The sequence below is a fragment of the Grammomys surdaster genome, unplaced genomic scaffold (genome assembly GCF_004785775.1).
Source record: "Grammomys surdaster isolate TR1022 unplaced genomic scaffold, NIH_TR_1.0 1019, whole genome shotgun sequence".
NCBI classification, from domain to species: Eukaryota; Metazoa; Chordata; class Mammalia; order Rodentia; family Muridae; genus Grammomys; species Grammomys surdaster.
Window position 1 is genome coordinate 1025284 of NW_021605438.1, and position 26393 is coordinate 1051676.

Here is a 26393-nt window from a genome sequence, read left to right on the forward strand (position 1 = left end):
CTCCCTCCCTCCTCTCTCTCTCCCTCCCTCCTCTCCCTCCCTTCTCTCTCTCTCTCTCTCTCCCCCTCTCTTTCTCCCTCTGTGTGTGTGTGCGCATGTATTCATTTTTTTCATTTGGGTTCAGCTTTTTAAGTCCACAAGTATTTGAATACTGTCAACTATTTCCTTTTTAGAAGATTCAGTTGTAATACTGTTCTAGCATAAGCAGTGTATTGAACTGCTTCCCCAAAAGTGAGTCAAAAAAGGGATTATCATTGGTTTTAGGAGATAATTTGAAATTTTCAAGCAACTAACACTAAGTCTTGGTTATCTAGGAAAGTACAGGGAAAGGTATCCTGGACCCATTAAATGACAATTCAAATTCTTCTAGGCCATATTAACTCTCCAAATACGTTTAAAAATCAATATTAATAATGATTCCTGCAGAGATTTGGATTATTATGCAATGCTGTGGCATCCTGCTTCAGGGTTGAACAGACAGCATTCAGATTTTGTTGTTGATAGCCAGTGATTATCACAGATAAATACTAAAGCCTGGAACTGAGAATCTTTAAGCTCTTTGCATCTGCAATTTAAAAGTAGCCTTCTTAATAGCTAAGCCTGCAAATGGTAACAGCAGGGAGCTTTGGAGCAAAGCTTTTTAGAGTTTTTCCTGAGCACAGAAGGGACAGATGGCCCTGTGAACTCAATGCTGTTTCTGCAATACTGTTCTGCTGGTGAAGAAGGCAGCAAATTTGTGTCCGGTGTTTTAGCCTGGTCAGCCCCCCTCACGTGAGAAAGATGGAAGACAGGGATCTGAAACTGGTCGTGGCAGAGAAGTCCAAGCCCTCAAACTCATAACCTGTATTCTCAGCACTGCCTCGCTCTCCTCGATTTTGCAAGGGCAGATAGAACATACACACACACACCTGAACCTTTCAGTCCACCTGAGGTCACCACTGATTTAAGAGAAAACTCAGTGCATGTGCCTGAATGCTGAGCCTGGATTGCACAGCTGGCATTCAGATGGAAACACTTTGGGGGTCTGTGGAGTTAAATCATGGAATAAGTAAACAATTACAGGCAAAGACAGAGATGGCCCCTGGGATATAGTTTAAGCCACACCTTTCCTGTCCGGTGTGTAAGTCAAGCATCTCTTCATGAGGAGGAACAGAATAGAGATGTGATATTTTCTTCTCAGAAGTTTCGGGCTGAAATATTATAGATATCAACAAAATATTTTTAAAATGTTTACAGAAAAATTGGGACTAGTCCATTGTGTCATCAAGACAGTTTCAGGGTGGCAGGGAAGTCCTGAAAAGAATGAAATATTTCCTTGGAAACTCAGCCAAATGATAAAGGGTTGATAGTTTGTAGCCACCGCCTCCTAACCAGGGTTTCTAAGGACAGAGCTCCTGATGTAGGAAAGTGTGCATGAGTCTGGCACACACTGAAAACCCTGTGTGGACAAACCTGTTCTTCTTAACTTTCCTTAGAAAACTAGAGAAAAGCCAGACCTCTTCCCCTGCTGGTGGGCTCAGACTCAGAATAGGACACTAAGCTGCCGTGCAGTTCACCAAGACCACATGCTTAAAGGCAAATGATGGTGAGAAGAAAGGATCCAGGAGGCTTGGCGTCTCCAAAATTCAGTCTTATTTAACACATTTTGTTAGTAACTGTGTACAGAGTCCAGGGCCAGGCACAGAGAAGCACACGATAATGAGCAAGGTGGTCCCTTGGTGAGATACAGAATGCTAGGAGAAAGGTGGCAGTGACTGATTCAGTGGGGTCCCACGGTCTGCCACAAGTAGAATTTATTCAATTGTTTTAGTTTTTTGTTTGTTTGTTTTTAAGAAAGAGGAAGGGAGGAGGGAGAAAATAGAAATACAAAAAACTAATAGTCCACAAATAATAGTGTTATTTTTTCTAAGGTTTTAAATTTTAAGAAAACCATATACACATTTGCTGGCCAAGATAGTGTTGATGGTCTGTATCCACTCCCTGGGCCTCTCCTCATCTCTCTTAGAAGCCTCTAGGATTCTTCACTAGAACAGAGTTTTCTTCAGTAGAGGCTTAAAGCACTCACAGTGGTCAAATTATTATTTCTAGTTAATATTCATAAAGATGAAGGCCTAAAAGAATTTTCAGATATCCTAGAGCAGATCCAGTGTGCCCCAGATCTCTCTCATTTTAACTTGTAAGAATTTAAGTATATATAAAATGAAATTATTTGTAAAACTTCACCTTGCCTGTGATACAAAATAAGTATAATTTTCTCTGAAAGCTTTACAACTTACAATAAATTGTCTACACACAAAACCACTGGCCAATTAATGGGTAATTCTAAATTGTCACATAGATAATTAAAGGGAGCACCTGCCATGCTTTGGCAGAATGTCTTCTGGCTTTTTGTTTGGTTGGGTTTTTTGTTTTGGTTTGTTTTAGTTGTTGTTTTGTTTGTTTGCTCGTTTGGTTGGTTAGTTGGTTGGTTGATTGTTTTTGATTGGTTGGTTTTTGGTTTTTGGTTTTTATATTTCGTTATCTCCAGAGTCTGGCCACTGCAGAAATGCCCAACCCTTTCTTAATACGGCAGAGTTGAGATCAGAACCTGTGATCTCCAGGGCCCACACAAACCAGATCCCCTTTAGACCTATGATGCTCAGGCCCCACACAAACCCTTTTTGTGAGTGAGTGCTTTAAACCTTCCTCACATGTTTAAGAAAAATCACTTTACAATTGTAAGAACTTAAGTCATTGTGACAAAAATTATTCAAGTACAAAGCTGAGGTGTAGCTCATGACATAGCAGCCACTTTTTGTGCACAAAAGACCCTGGCTTTCATCCTGAATACTGCGAAGACCCTCTGGAAAAAATGTAAAGAATGATCAATAGTCTTAGTGAGATGTGTTACTGTGACCAACTATGGATGACAAACCCCACTGCCTAACCTCTGACAGATCCTACAGTTTCTCAAAGTGATGATTAAACTCTCTGACCCCAATGAGCTGAGATGTACCTTCCAGTTGGCTAGCCCACCTAGTTCAACAAGGCTCAATTCAATTCTTCCTTTTTCATGGCCATGCATTGGGCAGGCAGGCTTTGAGATCACTGCTAAGTAACAAACAATCCACACCAGCAGCTACAACATGTTTTGTTTTTCTAATCCCCTCAGTCACTTTAAAAAACATCCACTTTGTCCCTGTTTGTATGAGTTTAGGTTTCTTGCTCTTCTGGTGCATTGAATGAAATTAAACACACCAACTTTCGAGTGGAAGTGAAAACAGATGTCTTCTTAGCCCAATACAGAATCTTAGCACACGTTAAATAATGAGAAAGGTGTTCTTTGGCTCCGGCTGGGAGGCTGAGCCATACCCTAAGTTAGCTTTCACAGGGAGCTACGAAGCTCATACTTTGAAACAGCCATGAAATCTAAAGCTTTATTATTTAGATTTATCTCTGAGACCTACATATGATTCTCAAAATGGAACTGTCTGAATCTCCCAGGAAGCTTGGGCTTGGAAGGATGTCTTCACTGGCCTGCAGGCTCAAGAGCAGGGTCCCTGTTTCCTTGGAAACATCAAAGGAGAGTGGTACCTATCATTTTCACGTCCATTTCCTCCCTATACTTCTCACCCTGAGCATCACTCACCCATGGCAGATGCTCTTTTATTTTTAAAGATTTTGTTATTCCTTTGATAGCTGTGTTGAGAGTTTTGTTTGTAATCACTTTCTCTTCTCTGACTCTTCCCAGAAACTCCCCAGCTTCCCTAGCCAACCAACTTCACGTTGTTTTATTTAAACCCATAAAGACCAATTTTGTGATCCTCAAACATTCTTGGATGGGTAGGCTTCCCATGGAGTATTTTTGACTTACCAAAGGGCTACAATCTTAGAAAAAATCATCTCCCCCTCTTCAAGAAACTAACAGTTGTCAATCACTCCAGTGCTAGATATGGAATTTCATGCCCTACTCCCGTCTCTGTGCTAGGATTTGGTCTGGCTTGAGCTTGCTCCAGTCTTTGATTCAATGGCTTTGATGTCTCCATCTCATTCTGACCCCTTCCAAAGCTCTCAGATAAAAGATTTTCAGCCCTCAGAGTTAGATACATTAAAATGAACATCTATTAAAATGAGCATCTATTAGGAGTAAGGCTGTATGTAGGGCATACACATGGGAATCAAACACAGTTCTGAGTCAATGGATTTGCAGTCTATAAGAAGCTCCAAATAGCCATCATTTAACTGTTTCTATTGATAACTTGGGGAAAGTATAGAGTCCATGATGAATGTGAGTACCTGGGGATTTGAAGGAAGAGCCTGAGTGTTCCCTCCTTCTCTGTTACTAAGGAGCATCTAATGGGGACAAGCTCAGCGTACAGAATACAGCTGTCTTTCTGGGATGGAAGAGAAGAGGAAAGGAACTGGAATGGGTTTTAGAGGACCTGGGGACCAGAGAGGTCATTCTGTGTAAAAGCTATCTCTGCCTTGAGTGGGATTTCTGGGCAGCTTTAGTCCAATGATCTGATCAATGTAAATGAATTTCAAGATACAAGGAGCTGTCTATGAATGGTGCTGCCTTTATTTGTTTTGCAGACTAATCCAAGCTACATCAGCCACATACTTACTGCAAAGCCTTGGTAAACCTCTGAACTCTGTGGCACTCCTGAATAGCCAGAAGAATGATGGGCCATCCCCGCACCCACTTCCCATGCAGCCTCACCATAGTTTTGAGACATTCACTGGATAGAGTCTCTCTGCCTTTTCTCAGTGCATCAGCTGACTTGGCTTCTCCCCCACAGCACCTACCACACACTATTGGCTGCCTGAGCAGAACACGGCACAAGGGAATTAATCTGTCTGCCTCTTCCTTTCTCTCTAACATCTCTCTGCCCCCAGAACTAGGGAAAGGTACCCTGAACTCTCATGGATCAATTCTGACTTCTCTTTTGTCTTTTATCTCTCCTTCAATTTTCCAGTTGCCTGTTTCTTAAAAAGTAGAAAACCAGTCTACTTGAAGACTGGCTTTGAATTTATCCTTATATCCAGTAGGGAAGAAATTCCAAAGTATTGCATGTTGGGTCAGACTCTATACACGTATAAGACAAATCTTAAGTGCCCCAGCTACACTGAGCTAATATATTGTTTTCAAACATTTAAGAATTGAATTGGGGCACAGAACAAGGAATTTATTACCAAGTTTCCCTCAAGACAGGTATAGAAATAGAGGTATAGATATAGAGATAGATGACAGGTAGATGATAGATAGAAAATAATTTCTAAGTTGTTATCATCTACATGAAGCCTGTATCCTGATTGCTCAGGGTAACATACTCAAGGTCTGCTCTGCCTTTCAAAGCAGAGCAGAGTGAGTAAACACTATGAAGTCCATTTTATAAGTGGGAAGCCAAAAGTGCAAACAAACAAACAAACAAACAAAAAACAACAAAACAAAACAAAAAAAACACCTACTGGATTAGTTCAAGGTTATACCAACAAGTCCCAATTAAATAGTTCCTAAATTCTCAGGTACCCAGAATACTTTTAATCACACAGCATCGCAAGTCTCATGTCTGAAATAACTCTGTCTCCTCCCCACAGAGAGTTCTCCGGTAGAGGGCTAGAGATTGGCTCGCAGCTAAGAGGCATTGGGCTACCCTTCCAGAGGACCTACATTCAGTTCTCAACACCCATATGGTAGTGCACAACCATCTGTAACTCCAGTTCCAGGGGATCTGATGCTTTTTTCTGGCCTCTACAAGCACCAGACACACACGTCATACACAGGCATACATGCAGGCAAAACATTCATTCACATAAAATATAAAACCTCTAATAAATATTACTAATTCATATCTCTAATTTCAAGTAATAAATGAGCAAATGCTTTTTCACAGAAGCTAGCATTTTTAAACTACATTGCTGTGACTCTAGGCAGCAATGACCAGAGAGGCGGTGTTATTCACCTGAGCATCCTTTCTAGGCATGGACTCTGCCTCTTTCTTCCTTCCTTCCTTCCTTCCTTTATTTATTTACTTATTTACTTACTTATTTATTACAGTATTGAAAATCACCCCCCAACAATCCCCAGGCAGTGCTTCTCTTTAGAGCTCGCTGTTTCCATGAGAACTTCCATAGGAGGCTGTACTGGCCTTACAAACCCACCGATGTTCTTAAACCTGGGCATCAACATCTTGTGGAGAATTGTTCAAAGCCATGTTTCTATGCTTCGCCCCCAGAATTTTAGAGGCAGTGGTTCCGAGGTAGAAGAGCTGGAACAGTCTCCCAAATGATGCTTGGAATTGCCAGTCTCGGGACCTGCACGTAGTACTGGGGCACAACCCAATGTAACCCTTGGCACCTGCCTCTTTTCTAGTCAGTGGAGTTAGTATAAAGTACTAGGACTTCTTCTTGGGCCTGGTCCTGAGAGATTCCCTAGAGGAGAGTCAGCAACTTGACTGCTGGGCTGTCAATCAATACCAGAGCCCCGCCCTGTGCAAAACAGCCCTCCTTGGCCTTAAATGAGTTCTCAGAATCCCCGGCCTCTTTTCTTCATTGTCTCTTTGGAGGCCTGAAGTCAGAGTGGAACAGAAAGACTGCAGGAGGCCTGTTCTTATCTAGGCAAATGTTTATCCACACAGCTGACCCAAATTAGCTGGAGCTGTAGGGACAGAAATAGGAATAGCCTGCGACTGAACGCTGAGGCGAGAACGTGAATTCCCCTGCGAGGAGCGATTAATCTTCCTCCAGGGGGAACAAGTCAGATGTGTGGCTGACTGGATTTATAGTCAAATTCTAATTTGAAATCACATGGACTTATTTTTTTAATTTAGAAATCCAAATTCCTTTTCCATCTTAAATGTCAGTGTCCTTTAAATACAAAATTTTGCCATTTGATACTCCCTGGGCTGGCAGCAGAAGTGGTCCTTTGTGTATTTAAAAAAAAAAAATCAACTGAGGGAGGCATTACAATTTTTGGAGGCCTGCAGGGGAAATGGCTAGAGCCCACATTCTCTGGAGTCACAAAGAAGGCAAACCTCAACCCCAGGGCCACTGCAGGGGAGCTTTCCACGATGTGACCTCAAGCTAGTGCCCCATAACACACCCAACCCCATGGCAAGCTTTGAGGAGAGCATTTATTGATGGAGGCAGCATGTAGACCTCTTTGTATTCTTCCCAAGACCTCAAACATAGCTTTCGACCCTATAGTAGAAGGCTCTGGAAAACTTTCCTGTTCCAAACATCAGAGAACTAAACTGTGTCAATCAACTCCACAGGAGAGGTAGCAACATGGACATGAATTGTTGCTTTGTAAAACCAAATCAGGAAACAACAAGCTCTACAAGTGAGACCTGAAGAAATCTCAAGGATGCAGAGTCAGGGAATTCCTCTCAGGTCTCAAGCCCAATTAGAACCAACTGAGCAGACCAGCAAGAAGTCCTAGTGGCTAAAAACATTTTTTTTCACAAATCTGACATGAGTCTAATGTCCAGAACTCACACGACAGTGGAGAGAGCTAACCCTACAAGGTTGCCTTCTGACTTCCACACTTGTCCCTCAGCATCTATGCCCACCCCCACCCACCCCCCAGCATGGCACACATACAAATGCACACACAATAGCAACAAAATGAATTTTAAAAAACAAACACATTTTCCTTAGAATGTAGGCAATATCTGAAAGCTACCATTCTGTGCACTTTGGGGAACCCCTCTGGGAAAAACACATTATTCTTCTTGACCAATTAGTAAAGATCAGTTCAAAATCAGTTCCTTTACTGCTGATGAAAGTAATTTAATCTTACCTAACATGTCATGCTTAACTCCATGAACACTAGGTGAGGGGACAGAGATAAAGACCTGTGGGTACAGAGCTCACACAATACAGGGACCTAAGTAGACTCTGTGACCTGGTAGCCTGGTGAGGAGGGAGCCTCTCTAGACATGCCCAATGTAAATTTCCAGGGATCAAAAGTGAGAAAAGGCAAACCTCCTTCACAAGGATACCCAGATGCATGTCGAAGAAAATGTGTGAACCACAATAGTGATACCCATTTGTTTCTCAGAATCACTTGGCTGGGGAAAAGTGAGGAAGAGAGGGGTACCTACAGTAAAGTATGTCTGGGAAGTCCACTTTACAACTGAAACTGACAAACAGAAGCTAGACCATCAATGTCCAGGTCAGGGTGAAACGTTATAGTCAAGCTAAATATTCATTCTTTTTCCTTTGAGAACAAAGCCCCCAGCTCCAGTCAAAGAGAAAAGAAATAAAGTGAACAAAATTGACTACAAAGCAACCACCTGGGACAATTCTGGGCATGGCTTTTTGCCAGCATTGTTAATGTTGGAATGAGACAGGGAAATTGATAGAGCATACCTCCTTAACATCCCAAACAGCACCCTATATAGAACATCCTGTAACCAAGCACCACTATGGTACCTCCCAGATCCTGTCAGCTTGACCTCCACCAGGCTACAGAGAAGGCTGTGCTTAGTTTCATGCAGTCTTCGGGATGAATGTACAATTATGGGTACACACACACACACACACACTTACACACTCACACATGCTGACCTGGCCAGAAAACTAATTCATGATTTTAAAGACACCTTCCTTGCCTGTGGCGTAAGAGTGGACACTTGCTAGAGTATTTGTAGAATATTTATGTTTTAGAAACATATCCAGACTTACAATTAATGTTAAAAGAAAAACCAATGCAATTCTGTTCAACTTCTTCGCTTGCAATGAAGCCTGATTGTCTATGGCTTCAAACTGAGATGGGTTTCAGGAAGCCAACATAAATGCAGACATGTGTGGAAGAATGTTCTGTACTTTTGCTCCATTGGGTTTATGAGAACAGAGTCAAGAGGTGCTCCAAAGGGAGATGAGAGGACACAGAGGGAAGAGTGGACATGCTAACCAGTACAGGCTATCAGTTCTGTGCTGCTCTATGCCACTGGACATGACTTCCTGGGAGGCCCATGTCCATGGACAGAGAATAGTTGGGACACCACTCCCTGGAAAAGATTAGGGAATCTAAGAACCCAGGATCCAAATGTGTGCTCCTGGATAAGTCAATCCATTTTTGTTCACCTTAATTTCCACACTTCGTTTAAGGTTGGGATTAGAGTTCACTGTCTCCATGGAACCTTCTAGTCCTCATATCTGAATCTCTGCTGCTCACTCAACACCTTCTTTTGACTAGCTGCTCCTGGTCAACTACATCCTATAAACAAAGTACAGTCTCTTCCTCCAGTATGCCCCATGCACCCCAGACTACAACCATCCACCAAGCTTTTAGAACTAAGGGCACAGCAAAGTCAATGAGGATGTGAGTTACCTCACTTAGGGTCTCCTGTAAATTAGTGGTACTCTATCCCCCACCTGGGTTCCTCAGAACTTGGCATGGCCTGCCTACACCATTTCTCCTTCTGTCGCAACTTCTGCCTCTGCTGCTCCTCCTGGGTTAGGCCTGAGTCCCGCCTTCCTCTGTCTCTTGTGGCTTCTCAGCAGCTGATGATCTCCAGGCCTTTCTTCTTTATTGCTTGTGGCCTGATGGGGGCCGTCACTTCCAGACTGTGCATAGCTCAGCAAGCACACAGCAACCCTGCAATACTGGTCGTGCTTTCGGCCAGCCTCTAGTCACCTCTTTATCTTTCTGTTGCAGCACTGAAAAGTCCAACTGAATTCCATGACCCGAGAAAAAAACTGGATAGTCCCAAGGTAAATTTTGCAATTTTTTGCCTTTTTTAAAACGTGGGTGACAGGCTGTTGATATAATGCTAAAACTTAGGCTTAAGTGTGTACAATGATCTCCAAATGGCCACAACCCTCTTCTCACACCAATACAAACTCACACACCCATGAACCAAAGACATCTGTGAAAATGACATCTAACATGGAAGCTTTAAGACTGATAGTGGTCCCCTAAAAAAAAAAAGTTTTTGACATCGAAGAACAATCACCAAAGGCATACTGTTGAAGTTATTTTCCAGTTCTCCCTCCCAGCCCCATGCTCTCAGAAATAAGATTCAGACTCAAAATATATTTACAAATACCTTGGCCATATAGCTAGGTTCTTCTCTGACTAGAATCTTAACTTAAGGTAACCCATTTATCTTAACCTACATTCTTCCACGTGGCTGGTTACCTGTGCTCAGGTGTCATGTGCCTATCTCCTTACATCTTCCCATTACATCTTTCTGGGTAAATGTTCCCTCACCTGGCTCCAACCCAGAATACTTTCCCTCTCAGAATGTCCTATCTTATATTTCCTGCCTAAGCTATAGGCCATCGGCTTTTTAATTGACAGGTGATGCATCCATGTAATATACAAGATATTCCCTCTACAATATACTAGAGGTCAAAACATCCTTAAGAAGAGAAGGAAAGTTGGTCTTCTCACTGATTTATCTTTTAGTACAGTCGTTCTTAGCAAAAGTCAGGTTTTCAAAAGTGTGTTCATTAGGAAACTGAAGACTGGGGATAGGGGTTTATTTGGAGAATGGTGTTCATCGATTTTCTCATTTAGGCGACAGGTTGTTTTATTTTTTCACTTAAAGGGAAAGTTGACACACTCATTAGGTACCTTTATAATAAATGGGTTTCTACACCTGATGTTCTCAGTAATATAAATATGATGAAGGAGCCACCTGCACATACAGAGAGATGGAATAGACACACTGGTGTCTTTTCTTGCCTGTTGGTTGCAGCCTTGTAGTCTGGCTGTGAATAGACGGGAAGAGAGAGATTTTGCAGTTCTTCCAAGTTGCTTGTGAGTGGCTGTGGTATCTAGCGCTGTAGACTATTGAAGAACAGATGGACTGGACTGCATGGGGAGACCATGAGTAGGGAGGGAGGAGAACCTGGACACGGGAATCCGAGGCCTGTCATCTCTTTAGACAGCTCCTCTGTGACAATGCAATGTGGCAAACCATCCCTCCCCGAGTGCCTTCTGAAGCCTGAATTTGCAGGTTTCACACTTTGCCATATCAGGGGCAGTAGGCAAGGGCAGTGTGGAGTCAGATTGGAGAGCATGCTTAAGCAATATTCCATCTCTGACCTTGGTTGCTTTTGAGACTCTTCTACGAGGCAATAAGATCAATTATAGTAAAACATCTCCAGATCTAGATTGCCTTTGTGTTTATAGCCATTGACTTGGGCCTGGGCTTTTTACCCCTCTGCCATGCTTTCCTGTACTAAGATTCTATGTTTCTTTGCAGAAACATAGGAGAGAGGGGTACTCTACATTTGTCATTTAAAGAGTACAGTTTTCTTTTTGAGAGAAATTGAGAATTTTTGAAAGTTAAAATTAGGTGATTCTCGTCGAGAATGAGAGCGGGGGACATGGAGGCGGATGTTCACTTGTCTGTAGCAGTCAAAGATAGTTGGTATATCTAGATTGGATTGGGTTATACCTCTGATTGTATGGGCATCTTGTTATTGAGCATTACCAAACTTATAAAGCCTTTGATTAATCTTTAGAAAACAAAATTAGGTGATTCTCTGTGTATTTGTTCAACAGACTGAAGATTCCCTGAGGTGCAAGGGCAGAAACAGGTCCAACCGTGCCAGCCTGGTTAATATGCACATTCTCCAAGGTAAGGCTGTATAAATCATAAACTAGGAGATACCTGCCTAGTGGGAGGCCATTTTTGAAATTTCATGTCTCTGTGCTTGCTAAGTTCCTTAAAAAACCTCTCCCAAGCTGGGCAGTGGAGGCACACACCTTAGGACACAGAGTCAAATGGATCTCTGATTTTGAGGCCACTCTGGTCTACAGAGTGAGTTCCAGGATAGCCAGGGCTACACAGAGAAACTCAGTCTCAAAAAAAAAAAGAAAGAAAAAAAGAAAAAGAAACCACCAACAACAACAACAAAAGCAAAAAGCAACCACTAACAAAAGCCTCTGCAAAAATAAGTTAATGAAATAAAATAAAAATCTTTTTAAACATGCACACACATCCATGCACACATACATACAAGCATACATGCATGCATACATGCATCCCAGCTTTTCTAGGTCATTTTGATCAGTCATACAGCTATTCTCAATCACATCGAAGACTTAGAAAGACACATATTTGTTTCAGATTTGGCCTCCAGACTCACCTGTGCCATTACTACTTGACTCTAAGGCAGTGATTCTCAACCTTCGTAATGCTGTGACCCTTTAGCACATTTCTTCATGTTGTGGTGACCCCAACCATAAAGTCATTTCACTGATCCTCCATAACTGTAATTTTGCTACTATTATAAGTGGTAATGTAAATATCTGACATGCAGGAAATCTGACACCCACAGGTTGAGAACCACTGGTCTAAGGCCAGGCGATTTCAAAATTTCACCGAGCACACACAGAGCGCCCTTTGTAGACATGAGGGGTATCATCTGGCTGTTCCTGTAGTCATTAAGTAGCTGTTTGATTCTGCCCTGTGGATGGCTTTATGTTCTAGTGTGCAGGAAATAAGGATCACAGAAAACTCAATGCTGATTCATGCAGTTCTATCCTAGATGCTGTGACCATGTTCGGGAAGGGAAAACAAAGCAAACGCCTAGTGGTCACCATGGTCTGACACCTGAAGGAAGGAGATGCCATTCCTGCAGTAGGAACTCTCAGACCACTGGGGCCCAGCTTCAGAGATTCTCAGTTTCTTCTCTGACATTTTCTGTGAAATATTTGCTCAGTGAGAAAGTGCTGTGCTGGTGGTGGCCGGCTGGCTTTGGGAGTGCAGAGATGAATAAGACATGGGTTTCTACCCTTAGAGAACTCCCCCCAGGGTAACAGAGGAGGTAGGCACAAAAATCAGCATTCACAGCCCAGCAGAGAGAAAATGTGTGGTATTCTGAAAGTGCCGGGGAGGCCATGGAAGGGAGGCATCTGACCCAGAATACCCTGCAGAAGGGAAAGCAAAGACCTTGGATAGGAAGCATGGACCAAGTTCAGGAAGAAGGTAGAGCATTTAAGATGGAGGTTCAGTGCACAGCCAGCAGCAGCGTCCTCTCCAGAATGCAGATTTCCTTCCAAGACTGGATGCCAGCTTTACAGGGCAGGAAAGGCCCTGAAATGGGGTGGAAGTTGTGAGTCTTTCCCCACTGGTTAGCATGTTCTCTGACTCTACTGGCTTACTGACTTTTCTCCAGCTGTGGAGTAAGTGAGATGCTGTAAAACCAGAAGTAAATGGCACAGAACCCAGAGGAAAGGCTGTGAAGAATTCTAAGGGCTCCAAGGCATTCCTGAAAAATTCTTACCTTCTTCACAGTGACATCTATGAAGACCCTGGGAACAGGTTCTGTGCCAGTATGAAATTACAGCTATACAAATAGCCCAAGAAATGCCATTTCAAATGAGATACAGACCTTCCAATGGTCAAGTTAGCAAATAAAAATAAATATTACACGTGACCAGAAGGCATGAGATGCAGGCATTTGCACTCTGCTGGTGGGGTGCTGCCGGGTCAGTGTTGCTACAGGGCAGTTTGGCAGAGTGTATCAAACTCCTTGACTATGTATCTTGAGCTTGTACAGGTTGGTATACAGTGGTGTGTAGCGGAGAGTTATTTGGAGGGGAAACGTTGAAGCTGGTAAAATGTCCAGCAGTAGGTGATCCCCCCAAGCAAATTGGGGATCCTCTGCTGAGTGTAATATCACATATCAACCAGAGCAATGGCTTGCGGGAATAATGACTTAATAAGAAAAAGCTTAGAGGATGTTTAATCAAAACAGCAGGAAAGAAGCCAGTATTTATAGACAAATTCTGGGAAGTCAAACTAAACACGTAAATATGTGCATTCACAGTCTAGTCCTGGGACGAAAAAGTATAGATCTAATAATAAAAGCAACATAGAAAGACTGACGACTCATGGAGAGTTTCCAGCTCAGTTCATTTTCTCATGCCTACCCTTGGCATTTATGATACTGGGGTGCACAGAGGAGCTATAGTCAAGAAAGCCTAGAAGGGTGGAGTATAGCTCAGCAGTGCAGTGCTTGCTTGACTCCCGTCCTCAGGACTTTAAAGGACTTGTTTCTTTCATCATTATCAATAGTATCAACTGCTCAGCCATAGCAGCCCTTTGTTCTGTATCTTGTCTCTTCCATAGAGCCTTTGAGTCTCCCAGACAGAAGTTAGGAATTAGTTCCCTGGAGTAACAAAGACCCACTAGTCTCTTCCCCCCTACCCTGAGTTCTGCTTTCAGATTGGAACAGGAAATTGGGAACTTATTCCAAAGGTGAGCAGAGTATTCCCCAAGGGCAGAAGGGACTAGTGGTTGACTGTAGAGAGGACTTGGAATGGAAAGATACTTGTCCAGAAAAGAAGTGGATCCAACTTCAAAGGATCTTTTTTTTCCTTTTGTAACAGATCTGAACATTTGCCTCTTAGTATCACAATACTGACAAATCTAAAATCCCTAGAAGTTTATAACTCCCCCTCCCCCCACACACACACTAACTATTACCAGAGATCTTGTTTACTGCAGGCCCAGCCTGTGCCAGTCTCTCTCAAAAGCCAGGAACCTAAGGTCAAGCAAGCTACAGGGACCCATGGATTGCTTGCTTACAAAATTGCCAAATTGCATTTTTTTAAAAAAAAAACAAATCCTCTCAAGGCAAGTTTCTCCAGCTTTCCTGTGCGTCTTCATTTGCCTTTATTTGGAAGTGTCTGCTCTCTGGTGCTAATCCCTGTGAAGTGATGATGCTTGCATTGAAAAATTATCAAAATGGTAGAGCATGGTGTGACACAGTGTTTTGCAACCAGCAGCCAAAAAACCAAACCAAACAAAATGACATCGAGTTCTAAAACGGATCCTGTCTGTTTCAACCTTACAGCCTCCACAGCAGATAGATCCATTCCAACTGCTCAGATGAAGCTGAAAAGAGCCCGCCTTGCAGATGACCTCAACGAGAAGATTGCTCTCCGCCCAGGGCCCTTGGAACTGGTGGAGAAGAACATACTGCCTATGGATTCTTCAGTGAAAGAGGCTATAAAAGGTAGTTCGGGTTGGGGCATGGGAGGTATGCCCATCCTACACTTGTAAACCCCAGAGCAGCCACAGCTCTGGCAATCTGGGAATCTTGTTCTGAGCATCCCATTGGACGACCCATGACATGGGTTGCTCCCCAAGCATATACCCCATACCCAGAGGTCCTCTGTCTTCAGCTTCCTATGTTAAACAGGCAGAGGGGGAGGGGTGAGAGGAGAAGAATCAGCAGTAAAGGCTCACACTTATAATCCCAGCACTCTAGAGGCTGAGACAGGAGGGTTGCCATGATTTCAAGGCCAGCCTGGGATCCGTAGTCATTTCTAGGCCAATCTTGGTTTCAAGCGAGATCTACAAACCAAACTTATTAATGAATGAATGGTGTAGAGACCTGGTACAATAGAAATTGCTGTTTGGCCGCCGTGTGTTGTGGTAGAGATGGAGATGATGATGTCCAGGCTTTTTCAAGCAAAGCTCACATTAAGATCCATGTGAAACTGACAATTCTTAGGTGATGTCCAAGGCCAAACCTCATAGCCAAGATGATACACTCACCGATTAGTTCCCTCAAAAACAGCCTTAGTTCATTCCTTAGACCATTTGACCAACTGACCTCAGGTGGATCCAAGCAGCCTGCAAGTACAGAGTTCATGTCAGCAATGCTCTAAATTGGGCCTGGGTAAGCAGAGGAGAGTGGAGAGGAGAGATGGACATTTCCATAGGTAAATAAACTTTTCTTTTTCAGTTAGACCCACAGGCAGCTCCTGGGGACACTCAAAAGATATCATTTGCCAATAGATATTTAAGAGTTTCAATATGTCATCAGAAGCATGTGCTAGGACATCTTATGCTAACTATATCTTTGTAAGTTACCCTTGAGTTGGTCTACACCTTGGTCTTACCCATCCATTCAGAGACAGTGTGGATGTTGCCTTGGGGATTTGTAATTATGGAAATATGAGCTCCAGGAGAGTCACTTCCACCTTTTCCAGTGCCTAGTCTCAGCATCCTCCAGTGGCTGACTGTCCTCTTCACAAGCTGCCTCCACACTGAATGTCTTTGAACATGACCTACAGTTCTCAGGGGTGCATGCTCTCCATCACTGCTCTGATACTTCAGCAGACAGGAAAGAGGTGGGAGAATGCCATTCAGCATCTCTCATCCTTTTTAGAACATTCTATCCCATGGCTATAAAATTGCCACTCATTTCTCTACTAGAGGCCAAAGATTTTTAATCTGCACTTTTGCCTCATACTGACTTTGCACCAATCCCTGCGATTATGTGTTGCCTGCTGGTAGCCTTCTCTCTGTTCTTCCTGGTGCCTGTGTTTCTCTGTGTATATCGAACTTACACAGAAACAAACAAACAACCCTGCATTTATCATTACTGTGGCAGACATTTTACCAGCCCGTTGTCCCGTGCATCCTGATTTTACACACAGTGCTTTCAAGTTTCTCTGTCACCTTTTTGTTGTTTTCTTCATAGTTTCTAAACTTGTTTCCATTGAAAATATTTCCCAGATCAAGAATATAGACTTTTTACAGCATCGACTATACATATCAAGTCCTCCGATTTCATTTAAAATCTAAATGCCTCTGCAAAGATTTCAGGGCTTAGATTAAGAGGCACATGTCATTTTTCTTTGTCCAGTATTTTGTGATATATTTTACGATTTGCTCTGATATTTAGCTTCACAGACTTCTTTATACTGGTCTGCTTTGTCTATTGTATCCTGGCTACTTACAGAAGTGTGCTAGGGATAGAACTTAGGGACAGCTTTTCATGTTTACCTTTACTCCTGTCAAAATTTACTTGGGAATGTAATGCCTTTATAGGTTAATTAACAGTGAATTCATGTATTTAAAGCATATGGATTCTCCCGACTCAGAAACATAAAGTCCCTTTCCATTTACCCAAACGTTCTATTTCCCACAACAAAGTTATAAGCCAGGTCCTTTAGATCACTGTGACATTGGAAACATACATTTTTCACATTTCTCTTTCTTAGCATCTTTGAGGAGTTTCTTAATAGTTCCAATACATTTCTCAGTTCATCTTGTTTAAGTGGAAATGTCTATGTCTACAAATGAAGGATGTTCCCTGCTCCATTTTCGTGCACTGGCTGGTAGTCGAAAACCTATGTATTACACAGTCAATGGCATCTTACAACTACCCATGCAAACTACCATTTCAATAGTTTTTGTACTTCATTTAACATTATCAGTATGTATTTAGATTTGAAAATTATATCAACTTGATAAAATTTTACAGATGATTTATTTTACAAAAATAAATAAAAATTTACTGCATAGATCTAGCAGGGTGGCTCTTTTTTTAAATGGGCCAGAGAAACACATACCTTATGTATAAAATTGTATATATGGCATATAAAACCCATATAATTCATAGATGCACAATAAATAATGACATCTAAGGCAGTTGAATAATCATGCCTCTCTTGCTTAGCAAAATCCTATTATGACAGAGAGGTCGACAGGTCTTCGTAGGAGACAGAGGTAGCCAACGTGAGGCCAGACTGGGCTATACAGCAAGACCGTTTGATAGGGGTCACAGCAGGCCATAGCCTCTGCTTTATGTTTCTCTGCATCACCACAGCTGGATGCACACACGTTTCCCTTCTGTTTCTCTGTTAGCTGGAAGTCTCTAGTCACCCACCTTTCTATGTGACAGGTGCTTTTGGACATGTTCTTCCCTAAGGGTAATGTGAAGAGGATATGGAGTAAATTGCTTGCAAAGGGTAGGAAGTGACAGTGACCTGTGATGCGCCCAGACAGTTTCTGCTGTGATGTAGTCACTTGGTATTGCTTCCTTCCTGAATTGCCCCTGACACTCCTGGAAGCCCTTTCATGATTCTGTTTTTAGAAACCGCTAGGGTCTTACTTATGCATTTGCACCAATTTTGACATTATTTGGTGTCATGACATTTCTTTATTTATTGTTCTAACAGTCCAGGAAGAGGAGTCCACCAAGAGGAGTCCTCCATGGCAGGCTCCTTACTTTTGTGGCCCTACCATCCTCCACCATCCCCCACCATTCTTCAACCAGGATGGCTTGGTTTCTTAAATGGCCAGATAGTATACTATAGGCTCAGTCTGCCACAACCGCTCCACTCACCCTTGTAGTGGTAGGTGTAACCATAGCAACAAGTAAACAAATGGGCATGGCTGCATTTCAAAAGAACTTTCTTTAGAAGTGTAGTGTAGCACTTTGTCACCCTCTGGATCTAGCAAGTGAAATCTAAAAATGAAACCTCGCTTACACTGTGCTCACTGTGAGACTAGTATGCAGGCTGAGAAAGGTCCCCTGGTTGAGCTACATCTGTTTCCAAGCAGAAACTCCACACTATGGAAAGGGGAACATAACCTTTGATAAATAGCTATCCTGTCACAGCTTTCATGAATAATGTTGCTCTTTACTGTTTTCATCCCAACACACTGGTCAGATTTAAACCTCAAAACCACGCAGATGTTCCTTGAGGTATGGTGAGGTCACATGCAAATACATGAGTCCCAAACTGAAAATATGTTCACTATACCTGCAAATCTCTACCTAGATCATTCCACCCTCACAACACGGTGGAGCAGGGCTCTTGACAATATGTCTGACCCCAGTTGCCACTAGTAAACCGAGAGAATTGAAGAGGGTATAGCTGGCCCAGGAAAAGATGAAAATTCAAATTTCTCAGTAAAGTTCCTCCTGAAAGCCTACAGCTTTTGCATTATTGTGAAATCAAATTGTCATTAGTCATGGGTGATTTATCTTTATACATTTCACAAAATAATTGATAATTACCTTTGGAATTTTCTGAGTGATGGAAAGTATTAAGTGTGGTCCCATGGTCAGCTTCATGAGTGCTTCCTGTTCATGCCTTCAAAGTCCGTCCCTGTCTTGAGCGTTGTTCTTTGATACCTTACTATGGTGATGCTCATAGTTATGTATGTATTCAATGTTTTATCTTATATTGGTTGTATGATTTACCCCATACTGGAAATTCTCCTTCTCCTCCTGCACATCAAAGTTCACAGGTCTCCAGCACTGTGGTGTTAGCTGCTGTGGTTCTAACTATCTCTGAACCTGGACTCTGTTTGTTTCAAGTTACTTAACTGTTAATTACTATATTCAGGGTATTGTCTCTTCCTCTCTCTTTTACATTCACTAGAAGTCAGTCTGGTTCTTTTCTTATAAAGAAGTTTATGATTCTACTCTTGAGATATGTTGGCTTCATATCTTTACTTGAATCCAATTTGCCTCAAGTCCAGCTTGCTGAGATTCTGTCTGAGGAGAGTGAGAGACATGTTTTGCTCTTTACTTTCTAGGGTTGTTGTTTATGTTTGGTTCTTTTTATCTTTTTTCACCCTCTCTCTCTTTTCCTTCCTTCCTTCCTTCCTTCCTTCCTTCCTTCCTTCCTTCCCTCCCTCCCTCTTTCTTTCTTTCTTTCCTTCTTTCTTTCTTTCTTTCTTTCTTTCTTTCTTTCTTTCTTTCTTCCTTTCTCTCTTTTCCTGCTGGGGGTCGAGTCCAGGGCCTCACAAATGCTAAGGTGAGTGCCCTGGCACTGAGATGCACTCATGACCACCACAAAGCAGAGCTTTGGAATACATCAGCTAGGCTTGGAACCTGAGCTCTGTGACCCTGGGCCACACAACTGTAGGTAGTGTCCCTTGGTCCCACAGAGACTCAACTGCCTCATCTGTATATCTCTCCAGTGCAGTAATCACTGTGTCTTAAGATCGTTGCAGGGAGACACAAATAATTGAAGTAAAGAATGAGGTAGGGGCTAGGGAGATGGCTCTGTTGGGGAAAATCCTGGCTGCATGAACATGAAAACCAGCACCCATGTAGAACGCGAGGTACAGAGGCACACACTTGTAATCCTAGCACTGAAGAAGGGGAGACAAGAGGATCCACGAGGCTCACTAGCCAGCAGGTCTAGCCAAATCAGCAAGCTCTGGTTTCAGTGAGAGACCCTGCCTCAAAACCTCAAAATATAAGGTACAAGGTGATTGATGAAGAATCGATACTGATAGCTCTCTGACCTCCTCACACACTCCATACATGTCCACAACAAGCACACACACACACACACACACACATGTGTGCGCGCACACACACACACACACCACAAAAAAACTAGCTAGATGCTGACGACTTACTTATCAATCATCAGGAGCCCACCAGTAACCTACACTGAGTCGCAGCTGAGCTCTGAAGGAATGGAGCCAGGGGCAATAACAGAAAAAAAGTTGGTTAAATTCTAAAAGCAGCTTACAGTGTGTCTTCCAAGCAGAGGAGAATCTCAAACCTCAGTTCTTCTCAATCAAGGATTCTGATAGAACCATTTTTTAAATTCCCTAGCTAGAGAAAACATAATTTTGTTCTGTTTATTTTTGTTTATCTATCTATCTATCTATCTATCTATCTATCTATCTATCTATCTAGCTAGCTAGCTATCTAGCTATCTAGCTATCTTTCTAGCTATCTATCTTGGCTTTTTTTTTTTCAAGACAGTGTTTCTCTGTGTAGCCCTATAAAAGCCCTATGTTGCTGTCCTGGAACTTGCTCTGTAGATTAGGCTGGCTTTGAACTCAGAGATCCACCTGCCTCTGTCTCCTGAGTGCTGGGATTAAAGACATGGGCCACCACCACTGTCCAACTGAGAAAATATAATTTTTGAGGAATAAGAAAAAGGTAGTGGTTAGCACAAGAAGTTTGGTTCCGGTGAGCCAAAACTGAATGTGTGTGTGTGTGTGTGTGTGTGTGTGTGTGTGTGTGTCTGTGTCTGTGTGTGTGTGTCTGTGTGTGTGTGTGTATGTGTGTAGGATCAGGTTATGTTTGCAGACTGGACCATATCTTTGGTGTGAAGTGTGCTTATGAGAGACAGAAGAAGGTCAGAACTCCACTGGAAGACTGGCACGCTTGTTTGATAAGAATGACAAGCTAGGAAATGTCCTGCATTTGAGTTATGAAAAGAGCCTAATATGACCAGCACTGCATGCTAATTGATTACCCTGCAGCACATGGGTTTCTCTGGTGAACAAAGTAAATGATGCCACTGCTCATCAAGGCAGGAATACAAGTGGAGGAGTGAGGTGGGGAAAGTGACGAATTCTTGTTTTAAATACTGAATGCTTTCAACAACTCAGTGTCACCCTCCTGTGGCTCCTAGTTTAGAAGAAAGACCGAACTCGCAAATCTTCAACTCATACAGGGATCTAAACTGATGGACAACATAAGATTGCCTTCCCATGCATGCATTTCTTCCTAATAGCTATTGACTCTCTTCTGATGTGTTAGACCCCACTTGAAACTCTTGATCAGTGATCACAACCTGCAAGTGTCTTAAGTATCATAGTCAACGATGCTAAGTATAGTAGCAGTTCAGGGTATGGCAATCAGTGTGTAGAAAGAACAGAGGGATAAACTCGGGACTGTTGTACGGTAGGGAATCTATGCAGAATAAAGAGAGGATAGCTGGAGAAGGCAGCTACAAATACATTTGCTTTAGTCTAAGAAAACCCCAGAAGTGGGTACTACCAGACAATAGAGCACTTGTACCCCCATCCCTGTGCCCCATTCTGGGCTTATGAGTCTCACAAGCAAATGGCCGTACACTAGGAAACATCACAAGGCTGCCTGGAGTCCAGCTGTTGGAACAGCAGCTGGAGCACTCCCAGCAGAGATGACCCAGCCCATTCTCTAGCCTATTACTCCTGGGGACCACATACCCTCTGTGGTGAGGCAGGGATGAGCTTGTGTGGTGTTTTCTATCCTCCCCACAGCCTCTGTGTATTTCCTCTTCTTCATGCACGCGCCGTTCCAGTTGTGTTTATACATTGTGGTTCTCTCTCCAGCTGTGTTTCTATTCTCCTGCCAGACTTGAGAAGCCTACTGTGTCATTGTCCTCCTCCCTCAAGGCTTAATCAAAACCTAAGATAGAATGATCTAGAACCTTTCTTAACACCAGAAGGGCATTTTGACAGTGACCTTTCCCACCTGGACTTTTCTCATCATTCCCAGATCACCCTCTAATAGCTGAATGACATCAACCCTTTTTCTACCACAAACTTTTCTTTTTTATAGGATGCCTACTGCTGACCCCACTCCTGACTTTTGAGTTTCTTCTCTGATTATAGTTTTAGAGACTCCAGCTGGTCTCATTCTCATCTCTCTGGAATGGCATACTGTACTGGAAGACAAAGCTCAGGCTCTTGAGACAGCTACTATGATTGCCTATCATCTTTTTGTGAAAAACTTCATCAGGTCAGGACGTGGCTTATAACCAACATGATGTTCATGGGAATGATAACTTCTCTGCAGAATGTAGAATAGCCATGTTAGGTTTATGAGTGGTCATTATTACTCAGATGCCCCTCAGTACTGAGATCCCTAGGTTCTTCTCTCTTGTTGATAGTTTCTAATTACATGATCATTAAATAGTTTCTTCACAGGATGTCAGCATCCCTTAGCTCCAGAGGAAGCAGGGTTTTGTCCATATGCTTGACTTCTGGCTTGACTCAAACCAAACCCAGCTGGATTCCTCAAAGGGTAGGAGAATCCTGGACTCCAGCTACAACTGAAAGCTTTCTAACCTTGTCTTTGGACTTTACCAGGTTTTCCATCTAAGTCAGCACTTCAGTTTCCATTCAACCAGTGTTCTAGAATATGTAGCTCTGTTGTCAAAGATAAATTAATTTAATCACCACCATAACCTTTAAATATAGAAACCAATGTGTGACCTGCCATGGCCACCCATTCCCAGCTGTCATGTTGCTGAAGGCCTCTTTATTCAACATATCTTGGTCTGTGACCCTCAGGCTTAATTCAAAATCAACCTCTCTAGCTCACCCAGAACCCAGTGCATGTTCAGAGACCAAGGAGTTTTGACACTGGTCATGCATTTTAAAGCCAGATATACAATAACAATGGCCTTATGCCAGATGGTAGGGTTATTTGCCTTGGCATGCCTTACTTTCTCACGGACAAAATTCTACCATTCCATAATGAGAAATCACTTCCAAAGTACAAATGATCCTTAGGGGAAAGAAATACACCATGGCACGTATGTCAAATGCTTTTCTGAGGAAAAACTCTGGGAAAAGTAGGGTAGGATTTTAAAATTGGGGAGCTGGCAGACTAGGGGAGAAAGGGTGGGTGCTGAGATAAGAAAGTGACCCTTCTATTCTGCAGGGCTGCCCGGTGACCTGAACTCCATCAGTGCCACAGAATCCATTTTGGCACTGCTGAGAAGTGAGCAGTTGGAGTTGGGGATATCTTACAAGATCCCTGTGGGGTAGCTGGTGGTATTGACAGGTGACACAGGGACATTGAGTGTCGTCCCATAAAGGAAGGAGACAAGGGGAGTATGTCATATTCACACTGGATATTCTTTGTCCGAGTGCATGTTCCTCTAGAACTGATGTGTAAGACATATGCATAGAAGTTAGTACTTCTCCTGATTTATGAGGATCTGGTCAAAAGACACAAGGGGAGTTTCTGAGGTGTCACGGATCTGAGGAAAGGGAACCCATCTATCCGGGTACCAGTTCACACCCATTTTATAACGAAGACACTTGATGTCCTTTGAGAGCAGCTGAGTTCTCTCTTCTGCTAGAGGATCCACTAGGCCATAGACTCTAGTGTGTTGTTGAGTCTCATCAAGTCTCCTTGACAAAGGGCAGGATTAAACAACATCCACGTCTATGAGAATGACCTGTGGCAATTTCCCTTGGGAGAGAGACTCTGCTTCATTCTCATTCTGGAGGATGTTAGGGATGGTCAGTCTGTCCTCAAATAAAAACAGCTCCCCTGCCCTTCAGGACACTAACTCGCAGGTAGAAAATCAGGAGGTGCCTTCTCCCATTGTGCCCCACCCTTCTTTCACAGCTCCGAGTGCAGGTCCTAGGGAGAGAGTAACCAGGCCTCCAATTATCTCATTTAATCTTGGAATGTTAAACGTGCGTACACAGGAAAGTACAGCTGACTCATTCATCGAATCGCTTCCAGGGAATGGGGGAGTCGAGGTCCCAAGGGGCCAGTGCCAAGAGCCAGTCCTGTGGGCATAGCCGGAGGATGATGTCAGGGCTTCTCAGAGCAGGTCCTTGTCATCACACTGCCTGACGTGTCTGGAGGGACAATAGCCAGTGCTCTGCTCTCCAGCAGCTCCCAGCCAGCCTCTTGTCGTGGGAGATTGGAGCAGAGGACCAGGGTCACAATGCAGTGCAATCTATGTGAATGTTCCACAGGGACACAGATAAGGTGACCAGAAGGTGACCTGTGTCCCTCTCTGCAGCAGTGTGGCTTGAACCATCAAAGACAGTGGCCTGTCCAAGACAGAGTTTCTTCTTACCCTAAGAAAGCTGACTCCTTATTTTCCAAGAATGAGCCTGTCTGGACAAATGAGTTTTCCTCACCATGGAGTTGCATTGACCTTTAAGAGGTTTAAGAGGCTGACCACAGAATAAACTGCTTCCTGGGTGGTCTTTTTGTTTTTGATAATGATTAACTTGAGAATGGCAGATGCTCCTAACAAAAACAGTATCAGCGACCATAACAGCCAGACAAAATTGAACAGTTCACGTCAGGTTGTGGCTTGGTGCTCTGGAGATATTATTTCTGGAAACCTAGAGAGGTGGGTCCATTCATTATTCCCATTTTATAGATGGGAAAACCAAGGCCAGGTAAGTTGCCAATATTCACACTCTCTCTGAAGTAACAGAACCAAGAAAAGGAAAGTGCCTTAAGTGTTTCCAACTCTAGAACCCATGAGGGCCTTGAGCATCTTGTGAAAGTAAGGCAGTGGCAGCAGCGGCAGCAACAGCAGCAGCTCTGAGGGGTTCTTTTATAAGCTTAAACTGAACTGTTGGGTAGTTATGTGGAGGATCCCTGTCCCTTCCCTCCTTTTCTGCCCAGAGAATGGCAAACCCAAACCACTTGCAACCCTGAAGGTGACAGAACTGGAGTGGCCCTTATGGCAGCACAGTGCTTAGTGGTACTCAAATGTACCTGTTGGCAGAATCTGAGCTGGCCACATCATGTTTTCTGGGTACCAGACATCACATTTGGGGTTGTGGCACTCACCCTGCTTCTTTGTGTGGATATGAACAATGTCTATGTACTCTGTTGTGTGTGCCTATGGCTTCCTCGTTTCGTTGGCTTAAGCAGGGAAACTAACCAATTTGGTAGAAGGTTTGATGGTGTAGTCTCCTAGGCTGTGACTCTGGAGGATGTGACTCCTAGAATAATTTTCTCCCTTGGCTAGTAGAGTTTCTTCTTTCCCTCCCTACGCCAATTCTATTTATCAGTTCCTCTGACATCTCTTCCTCTCTCCACCACCATCCAAGCCCCTGAACCCTCCTGTTGTCCTGTCCATAGCTGACAGTCATTTTAGGTTCCACCCAAGCCCCCTCCACTCCGAGAGTTTTTAGACAACTTTGCATCATCAGCTCCTCTGTCTAGCCGCCATGGACACTCTGCAGGTCACATCTCCTTGACAGATTCTCTGATTATCGCAGGGAGATACACAGACAACCTCTCTCTCCCGACTTTCAGCCTCTTTAACATATCTCTACCTCTCTTGACTTGTGAAGGGTGCAAGTGGATGAAATAGTTGAGGACCTGCTCCCTTCAGACCTTGGGGGAAAAATAGAACTGATTATAGAAAGTTCTTCTTCTATCTCCACAGGGACTTAATGCCAGGACCCCCACAGATGACGAGTTCAGGACACTCCAGTCCCTCCCTGTAATGTACTATTTGCACATAATCCACGCTCATTCTCCCTTTATGCCAATCACCTATCTACTAACTGCCAGGCCTAATTCCACAGAAACACTGTGTGATGCGCTACATACCACAAGGTGGTTAATAGCAAAAACAAAGCCTGTAGATGTTCAGAATAGATGCAATTTTGTCAGTCCTCGTCAATGCCAAGAATGTGCAACCCATCGACAACAAGCTGATAGCATCTACTCCCTTATTCTAGTGACTTGGCTTGAGGTCACCACTTGCCAGTGGACAGTGTATCAGCTCAGTGGGGGCGTCTTCAGTACGTGTACAGAGGCAGATCCTTTGTTGCTCTAGTGGACTATCTGCCCTCCAACTGAGGCAAGCTAATGACTCTCCCTTAAATAATGGGTGACTCCACCCAAGGGCTTTATGGCTAACAGGGAAGATGATCATTGTGTCCACCCTCTTCTGTAAAGTGACTTGGGGAGTCCAAAGGCTGGGAATCCTTTCCCAGTTCAGCCACGAAACAGCTGCAGAAAATAGAACTTTCCATATCCTCACCAGCCAAACGGATTCAGAAGATGCTTGGCTCCCCGTGTCTGTTTGAGGACTCACAAATCTGCTTTATTCTAGTTGGCTCTATTCTCTCTCTCTCTCTCTCTCTCTCTCTCTCTCTCTCTCTCTCTCTCTCTCTCTC

General features: G+C 43.2%; 1 protein-coding gene across 1 annotated transcript in view; it reads left to right on the plus strand.

Moving 5' to 3' along the window:
- Positions 1-26393, plus strand: part of Myocd (myocardin) — a 66636-nt gene that overhangs the window by 11814 nt on the left and 28429 nt on the right. Inside the window, exons 3-5 of the mRNA XM_028783158.1 lie at positions 9644-9699; positions 11501-11576; positions 14803-14964. Of these exons, the coding sequence (XP_028638991.1) occupies positions 9644-9699; positions 11501-11576; positions 14803-14964 (294 nt within the window). The remainder of the gene's footprint in view (positions 1-9643; positions 9700-11500; positions 11577-14802; positions 14965-26393) is intronic.